We start from the raw sequence: 10,044 nt of genomic DNA, 5'->3' as shown, positions 1-10,044 counted from the left end.
CCTTCCAAGTGATGTCCGGTATTTCCTATAACAAAACAGCTCAAAAACACACGGAGATTAAACCGCACAAGCCTTAACCGGATAAAGCTTCAACCAAAAACATAAACTTTCATACTTTTTACCAAAAAAATAGATCAAAACATGAAAATTTATGAGTTTTTATGAACTTTTTTCCAGAAAGCTAAAAAATCGGATTTAGACATTTTAGCCTTAAAAACTTGTGTAAAATGCAAAATGGTGTGAATCAAAGTTGTTTGAAATGCAAAACCGAAACTAGCGATACAAATCTTTATCACTAACACTCAAAATTTGAACAATTTTGGCACAAAAACCAATCCGGTCAAAAAAAAAATCAAGAACAGTGAAGAATCATATCGAAAAAAATCTTAAAAATGTGTGCAAAATGTGTAAAATGGATATCTTCAAATCCAAACTGCTGCAGCTTGCTCTGATACCAATTGATAAGTCCAGATTTCATACGAATCTTGAAGAAATATTCATTAAATCTCAAGAACAAAATATGAATTCAAGATAGATTGGAGAGAGAGAATAATTGCTGTCAAATCACCTTTTCTCTTATTAATGATGTAATCAATGTGTCATTACAATTACAATGAAAAGACTATTTATACTAAAGAAAATAAGGCTAAACTAATTACAATAAAACTAACTAAATGGAGAAACTTGAATACAACATTTAAGCACTAATCTTGAACCCAACAAAAGGTTATATTATTCCCTTTCCAAGTTAGAACCCTAGTAGTCTAGCACCGAATACAATATATACTCAATATATACAATAAACCTTTTATGCTGGCTCTTATTTATCACCACTTGTTCTTAGAATTTTCGAATGGATTTATAAAATCAATTTATAAATTATTTTTAAAATCAGATATGCATTACTATGGGAAATGCATAGAGAATTCTTAGGGGATATTGTTTGATGTTATGTTTTTGAGGGATTTAGATTTTATGGAATTAAACGAATTGAAATATTTAGTGTTTTGGTTTATAGGATTTTGAATGGAATTGCATTTCACTTATATTTATAATTTATAAGAACAAATTATAAATAATTATGAAAAAAGAAATTAATTTACCTTTTATATTTATAATTGGAATATTTTGCATGTAAACTCTTTTTGTATATAAAAGGTGCACCCGTTAAACTTTGAGAGGGCTTCGGGATATTAAAAAAATACAAGGAATATCAACAAAATTAAAAACTAAAAAAGTCCTTGAGATCAACAAAGAAATTCACTCGAAATCAACTGAAAAAAGTATCTCAAAATTAACGAACAAAACTTAAAAATCATCAATATCAACCAAAAAAACTTAAAAACATCTCTCGAAATCGTTTCTAACACATCGAACAACTTGTTGGGTCTTTGATCCACGGTGCAACCACTAGACAAAAATCTTGAATTTGTTGCTGCAAAAGGTTTGTTGAAAATTTTTGGCGGATTTTATAAACCTGATTACATTTTTTTTAAGTGAAATATTGCTTTCTATTGGAAATACGTTGGAAAATTCTAAAATTTCTTACGAATTTCTAGTAAATTCGTAAAAAATTAATCAAAAATTATTTTCTATTATTTATGGACTTTATGAAAATGATTTACACCACACGAATAAAACACCAAATATAGTAGTTATGTAGCACTCTTACCACCTCATTGCTACATCCCCATCATATAAAATAGATCAATTTAATGGCAAGTTATGGACATACTTGAACAGTTTGAGACCAATACATCAATCGCCACCTTATCATCTAGTTTGCCAAATATAGCTGAAGTGTTCAATAACAAGTTAATTTAATGGACAAAAGGGAAATCAGTTTATTTTTAAATCATCTCCCCTTTTTGTTCCATCAAATCAGCTTATAACGTATATCCTAATTAATTTCTTTTAAGTCAAATGTGGCTTTCTGTTGGTAAATCGTTGGAAAATTCTAAAATTTCTTACGAATTTCGGATGAATTCGTAAAATTAATAAAAAAAATTATTTTCCATTATTCATGGACTTTATGAAAATGATTTACACCACATCATAGAAAATAGACCAATTTAATAGCAAGTTATGGCCAAATTGGAATAGTCTCTGACCGAGTCATCAGTCGCCACCTTATCATCTAGTTTGCCAACATAGTTGAAGTGTTCGGTAACAAGTTAATTTAATTGATGAGAAAGAAATTAGTTAATTCATTTAATTCATCTCCCCTTTTTGTTCCATTAAATGAGCTTATAACATTTATTCTTACATTAGTTATAATTCGTCTTTTTATTCTCTATTTTTAATGAAGTAATTACGTGTCACGTTGATAGAAGGAAAATGAAGAGATATTTTTTTTATTAACCTGGATATCCAACTCGCCATACGAGCCAACTAATTTCACGACTAGTTCCTTGAGTACAGTTGCTACCACAGCCTGCTAGTGGATTATAAATGGTAGGCTCTGGGTGATGGAAGGATCATCTTTCATTCAACCATTAATTAGCAGAGAACATTGTGTGTCCGTGTAAGGAGGTTATTATGGGAATGTGTATCCAAATGCAATCAAGAAAATTCATAAAACCCTTCATTCCAACTCCTCCAACCCTCCGTTACTATAAGATAGGCTTCACCGATGAATTTGCTCCAGTAATGAGTGTTAGTATTGCTCTCTTCTTCTCCATCGATAGCGATAACAACCCAAAGTTTGTCACCCAACTGGAGAAGTCACTCGAGAAGACCTTAATGCAATTCTACCCTCTAGCTGGTAGATATATAGAAGAAATTCACACTGTCGATTGCAATGACCAAGGTGCTGAGTTCATTAGTGCCCAAGTTAACATCAAACTTCAAGATTTTCTTGATTCTGAATATAACTCTAACCTTGTCGACAAATTCATTGCTTCCAAAGTGCAGGTTTCTGATCAAGTTACGGACCCGATACTTGCAATTCAAGTGACGACGTTTCAGTGTGGAGGTGTAGCACTTGGTGTAAGCATTTCACATAGAATTGTTGATGCCTCCACTCTCAGTACATTCCTGAAAGAATGGGCAACTATAAGCCGAGAAGAAAATGAGGCTGGATTCATTCAGCTGGGCTTTTACTCATCCTCTTTGTTTCCTACTTTGGGTCTAACTCCTCTTGATCCAAGACTTGCTGGGTCAAGAAGAAATGATTTACCAAGCATGAACAAAGTCATGAAGAAACTRTCATTCAGCGAGACTRTSATATCAAACATGAAAGCRAAGGCCAGGCTCAATGGAAAARCYGRTGACCATCGATTGTCAARAGTACARTTGGTATCGGGGTTGATATGGGAAGTGTTCGTCGATGTTGATAGAGCGATACACAATTATTCAAGAGATTTTGTTCTCATCCAGACAGTAAATCTAAGGGGAAAAACAGCATCCTTAATACCCCAAAATTCGTTTGGGAATCTTTGGGGGCTACTAATCACAGAATGCAAGACTGGTGAAGGGTTGGCATATCTTCTAAGAGATTCTGTTAAGAATGTCAAAAATATGTACTCAAAGGTATGCCTTGACAGCGATGAAGGGCAAACAATGGTTTTGAATTCCTTCTCACAGATAACCAATGTTCCTTCAACGACAGACGTGATTTGGTTAACTAGCTGGTGTAAGATTCCTTTTTATGATGTGGACTTTGGTTTCGGAAAGCCCGTTTGGGCAAACCACGGGAGTTGGTTTCTAAAAAATATGGTATATTTAATGGACGATGTGGAAGGTAATGGAGTGGAAGCATATGTTTGTGTTGAAACAGAAGTTGTCCCTTATTTTGAACAAATTCTGAACTCAAAAGGGTTTGCTATAGGGATTTCAGGTGTTTGATTTCAAATGTTCTACCTCTCCAGGTGTTGTTTAGCATGGGATTCTTTTGATCTCCATTTCTAGGTTTCATTTAGCTACTTAGGCATCTGTGTTTATTCGCATGGTTTCTTTTCCCCCCTTCTTTTTTTTTTCTTTGTGTGCTTCTCTCCTTATAAGTAATATAATTCATCATTACCATAATAAGAGAAGAGGGTGTATCGACTTATATGAAAATAATTTATACCACACATCTAAAACACCAAATGTAGTACTCGTACTACCTCAGTGCATGCTACGTCCCCATCATTCTCTTTTTCATCATCATCATCATCATCAACATCAACTTTCATATCATGCATATACTTGAATATTATGTACATCAATACAATAAAGTTATCATCATATGCATATAAACACATCATGCAAATATCATGGACAAAATACTTTGTAATAATCATGTATATATCCCATAAAAATCGCATAATATATTCACCTTGAATCGTTAGCATTGGATAGGTTCTTTTTTTCGAAAACCGCAACCTACATGATAATTCATACCATTCCTAAGCACCTTAGGTAATCGTAACTAAATTGATCATTATTCTCCAACACGATTAATCTTAACAATTTTTATTGATCAACCTCCGATACCATCATATCTCATATTTTGCTCAAATATTTTCTTGAAATATTATTATTAATGTGACGTTGTTATAATATTAATTGCCGCACTTACATTTTATAAAAATGTGCAATACACTTCACATTTTCTTGAACAACAAATATTTTACCAAAATAACTAAACTAAATAGTTTGCAACGTAAATAATGTTTTATGGTCAAAACATCTCTTTTAAAATTTGCAAGTTGATAATGGTGACTACATGTCACACACATATAAATGACGGTCATTCCATAACTTTAAAGTTCAACATAATTAATACTCCAAATAATGTTCAGAATACCAATTTTCTAAGTCTAGGGGCATTTCGGTAATCTTATGAATCCGAATACCAAAGGTATAGATTTAACCAATTCCCTAATGTAGAAAATTCTTGGTACATTTCATAAGTCGAATATTAAAAACAGTGCTTGAAAGTCTAATTCAAAAGTGTAGAGGGATTTTGGTAATTTTATTAAGCAAATACTTAAATTATTGTTAAGATACCGATTCTCTAATTTTGAGGTCATTTTGTTAATTTCATAAGGATAATAATCAAAACAAGGCCTAGATACCAATTCCCAATATATTGGGTAATTTTAGTAATTTTATCAAGCAAATACATAAATTAATTGCTAAAATACCGATTTCCAAATTATAGGATTATTTTGGTGATTTTATAAAAATAAAAATATAAAATGAAGCTTATATACCATTTCCCAAGACATAGGGTCGTTTCGATAATTTTATAAAGCAAATACGTAAATGATTGTTAAAATACCAATTTTCAAATATAGGGTTGTTTGGTAGTTTTATAAAAATAATAATATAAAATTGAATTTTATAGACCAATCCTCAAGACATAGGGTTATTTTGGTAATTTTATAAAGCAAATACATAAAGTATCGATAATATACCAATTTTCAAATATAAGGTTGTTTCGGTATTTTTTTTAAAATAATAATATAAAAATGAAGCTTATAGGCCAATCCCCAACACATATGGTTATTTCGGTAAATTTTCGAAGCAAATATGTGAATTATTGCTTAAATACCGATTTCCTATTTATAGGGTTATTTTGGTAACTAAACGAGATAAATAATCGAAATTGGGTCAAAGTTTGCATTTTACAAAATCCAAATAGAACTTGATGAAAGTTTCAAAAAATAATATAGAGAAAATTATATTTTTGGAACTCCAGTGGTTATAATGATATTTATTAAAACTTGTAAATGTATTATAATGGAATAAGAAGGTTTTGGCGTGTTAATAAAATTCAAATAATGAGTAAGCTTGGTTGGTTAAGGCGTTGGCGTTGTAGCTTATACCCTGACTCTTAAAAAGCATATACCATTTTTCTTCGTAAGCAGGTTATGGGCCAAATCTTGACCCGTCCAACCCGGCTGTTAACCCGATGAAAACAGCGGCCATGACTGCACGTTTTCAAGGTCTTAGAGTTTGAAAATGGATCATTTCTTGATTTTTTTTCTTCATTCTTTTTGCACCAAATTCTTGATATATTTTTATCAACATTTTGACATGAAGAACATGAATTTTCATCAAGAAATGAGTTTCATTTTCTCATTTAAAGTTTTGTTTTTTAAAACTAAAACTCAACAACCTCAAAACATAAAAATCAAACCATATAAAAACAAATTTGAGACATGAGGCTACTGGGGTTTGATAAAGTACCTAAAAACCATGAGATTTAGTTAAGAATCTCACCCAAAATCTATGAGAAAACCGATATCTTCAACTCGAACTTCAAACTCAGATTTTTCTCGTAATATCTGCTTATTTTCTAAACTATTTGAATGAAAACGATCTTAAGTCAGTGTTATACATTTATATACAAGAGTTTTGACTTATTAGTTGACGAAATTAAACCAAATCATGAGTTATTGATTGTGGGGTCGTTTTCTCCAAACAAATATATACTGTTGGCAAAACAGGTCCCTCATCTTTGAAAAAGATGACATTCGAACCCCTGAACTTTCTGACATTTACAACCGGACCCATCCAGACGTGATAATTTACATTTTGGCCCAAAACAAGTTTAAAACCTTAATACTTTAATTAAGTGATAGATTTGGCCCCTATCAACTCATTCATTTACATTTTTCATCCAATAAAATAAAAACCAATTTTTTATTTTATTTTCTCTTTTGCTTTTCTTTTCATTATTTCTTATTTTAAAATTTCTACAATTAATCACATCATTATTTTAATACTTCAAATAGAATTAAAAAAACAATATTTAAAGATTCGTACAACATTATTTTTATATATTTAAAATTTTGGGTTTTACACCCACCTAGAACCCTAAATTTCGAACCACAAAGTCAAAATATGTCCAAGATTTGGAGATGCAAGAGATGGTGGATGTTAGAGGGTGACAGTGATGTCTTTGATGATGGTGGATGTGGGAGGCGGATGGGACCATTCTTTCTTCGAGACCACCATCTACCACTCACGTTATTTCCTCATGATTCAATCACGCTGGGTACAAAGCTTCGATTTAGGGTATCTTCTACTCAAGATTTTATGGATTTAGATTGATGGATTACCAATTATCGTATCTTCTACTTATATTTTTTGGGTGAATGATGGGAACAGGGGATGGGTTTGAGGTTTGAAGTTTGGTTTTTTTTTAATTTAGATTTTGTTTTAGGTTTAGACTTAATTTTTGGATTTGAGGTTTAAATTCATATCTTGGATTTTGAGGTTCTTATTTAGGACATGAGAAATAGGCGGGAGGATTGTAGATCCCAGATTCACAACAAAAACAAGATTGGTTACACTCTAAGGATTTGGCAGTGGAGAACAAAGTGTTATGGGAGCAAACAGGTCGGCCTGATTTTATTATTCAAAAAACATAAAGCTTACAATACGACTCTTATAATGATTTCTAAGCCCAAGACACCTATTTATACGTGCCGATACCACATGAAAGCCCAAAGCCCATTTACAAAGTAAATATTATTACAATATAATACAATAACTTTATAAAACTTTCACTATCTTGGGGTTAATCTAGACCCAACAATCTTCCTCAAAGTTTTATAAAGAAAGCATCTTCTGAAGCATCAAATTATCTCCCCCTACTTTCTTTGGGCAAGCTTTAGTGTTGCTCATCTTTAAAAAACATTTCAAGCTCACCCTTGAATAAATCTCTTATTCTTCAGTTTCAACTTTAAAATCAGATTCGGTGTGCATTTAACACCACTGATTGCACCAACAAGCATCTTTAAACTATAGACAACTAAACACAACCATTAACCTCAGAATCTCAAACGGCCCACAAGCATATTGAATCATCCAACAATGGATAGATAATGTGCGAGTTACATGACATTCCACTGTGCAGAATCAGTCTAATAACAAAGAATCTTTATTTGAACCTTGAGTCAGATAAACTTTCAGCTTAAGAACTTGTTCTGATAAGCTCACAAAATGGGGTTTCGAAGTATTTTAACTTCCATCTCGAACAACCAGAGCAAACACCTTTTGACAATGTAGTTCGGAGAGATACAACATTGAAAAGATAGCTTCTTGATCAACAGTTGTCAACCAAGTAAGATAAGTCTATTCCTTCATACTTTCAGAATACTGAATAACCAAAACCCAGATCTAAAATTCTTAATCAAGCGAATGATTATACGCACTCAAAACTCTAAATCACAACCATACCTCCAGAACAATGATCGTAATCACTCAAATTTGTAGTTGATTGGGTTAGATCAATGATTGAGAACTCTCAAAGGTCTAGTATCTCGAAAAAAAATCCAAAACAATGATTGCAAGCCTTCAAAAACTTTGATTGATCAAGTCAGAATAATAATTGAAAGTACTCAATGGTCTGGCCTCCAGTGAAAAACTTTAGAGTAATGATTGCAGAAACTCGAAATTCTGACCAATCTAATCAAATACTGAATCTAGTCACTAAATTCTGAAAAACTTTTCAAATCAGGCTTTTCAAAATATAAGCTTGAAAAATTTTGACCCAAAAAGTTTGACTTCAAAAAGTCAACTTATGACAAAGTTGATGATGCTTTTTATAGGCACAAATATCCGCAGGGCAAAGAAGTAAAGAACACCGGTCTTTATCGCAAAGATTATCTTGGGCAAAGATCAACATATCACACAATAAACAGTAGCAACTCGTATAGGTGAGCGATATACTAAAGATAGGAATGATATCTCCACGCCTTATGCGGTATCCTCACTTAACAATATTTATATCGCTTATGTCTTGACTGATATACTTCAATTTCAAATACCGCTTGATGATTATATCGTTTGAGCCTTGAGCGGTATATTTGAACATCGCTAGATACAAGAAATCGCTCGATAATTAAACCGCTTGATGTTTGAGTGACATAGGTAGATACCGCTTGTCAAGAGAATATCACTTACCACATAATACCGATTAATAAAAATATCGCTTACCAAAGACATCGCTCAATGCGGATATCGTTTGACACTTGGGTGATATTTTAAATTTCAAATATCACACGGATATCACTTAGCACTTGGAGATATACTCAAGAAGCATGCCTTAGGAGGAATACTCAAATATAGTTCACTTCTTGAGCGGTATCCTCAAATATCGCTCAATTAACCAAATATCGCCTAAGACTTCAACGGATTAGCCAAGAATCGCTCAAAACATATTTAAATCTTCAACGATCAATGTTCATAGATCTTGCAATAAAACCAACTGTTCGAACGAAAAATCATCAAAAATACAAATATGTTCAAATTAAGCCCAAAATGATAATCAATTCATGTTCAGAAACACAAATGACTGAATCCTTAATCTCGAATTAGGTCAAAACATCCAAAATCACCATTAATTTAATAAAATTAGCTCGAAACAGTCGAACGTCAAAATTCTTCAAATCTTTTCAAATTTGACCAAGTTAATCCAAATTCAAAACTGTAATGAATTCCAGAATGTTCGACTATGATAGTAGAATCAATTTAACATCAAAGATCAAAGAAATAAGCATTAAATCACCAAAAATTTGGATCAAATTGTCACTGTTCATACAAGTTAACTGTTCAACCAAAAACATAATCAAAAACTTGAATTTGTTGTTTTTGAATGATCGTATTGAATAATATTGATTTTAATCTGCTCTGATACCATATGTAGATCCCATATTAACATAGCAAAGTCAAGAATTAACACTCTAAGGATTTGGCAATGAAGAAGAGAATGTTTTGGGAGCTAACAGGTCGTCCTGATTTTATTATTTAGAAAACAAAAAGCTTACAATAAGACTCATAACATAATGATTTCTAAGCCCAAGACACCTATTTATAGGTGTCAATACAATGTGTAAGCCCAAAGTCCAAATCCCAATTACAAACTATCAATATTACAATACAAACAGAAGTTGTAAAACTTTCAATATCTTGAGGCTAATCCAGACCCAACAAAGGCGACCAGGTCAATGGTACTCACCCGAGAAGATGACTGGATCGGACTTGTTAATGTATGGCAATCATTTGGGGAAAAACTGATGTGGATGTGTGTGTATATATAGAAAAGAC

The 10,044-nt window shown here is 32.1% G+C and overlaps 1 protein-coding gene across 1 annotated transcript; it reads left to right on the top strand.

The window, feature by feature from the left end:
* Positions 1-2,538: 2,538 nt before the first annotated feature.
* LOC112506252 (pelargonidin 3-O-(6-caffeoylglucoside) 5-O-(6-O-malonylglucoside) 4'''-malonyltransferase-like) lies at positions 2,539-3,846 on the top strand. The gene has a single exon (XM_025110268.1). It carries the CDS (start codon positions 2,539-2,541, stop codon positions 3,844-3,846), a length of 1,308 nt encoding a protein of 435 aa, XP_024966036.1.
* Positions 3,847-10,044: the final 6,198 nt, after the last annotated feature.

The sequence above is a fragment of the Cynara cardunculus genome, assembly GCF_001531365.2.
Source record: "Cynara cardunculus var. scolymus isolate 2C chromosome LG 2, CcrdV1, whole genome shotgun sequence".
NCBI classification, from domain to species: domain Eukaryota; kingdom Viridiplantae; phylum Streptophyta; class Magnoliopsida; order Asterales; family Asteraceae; genus Cynara; species Cynara cardunculus.
This window is presented reverse-complemented; position numbering and strand designations above follow the sequence as displayed.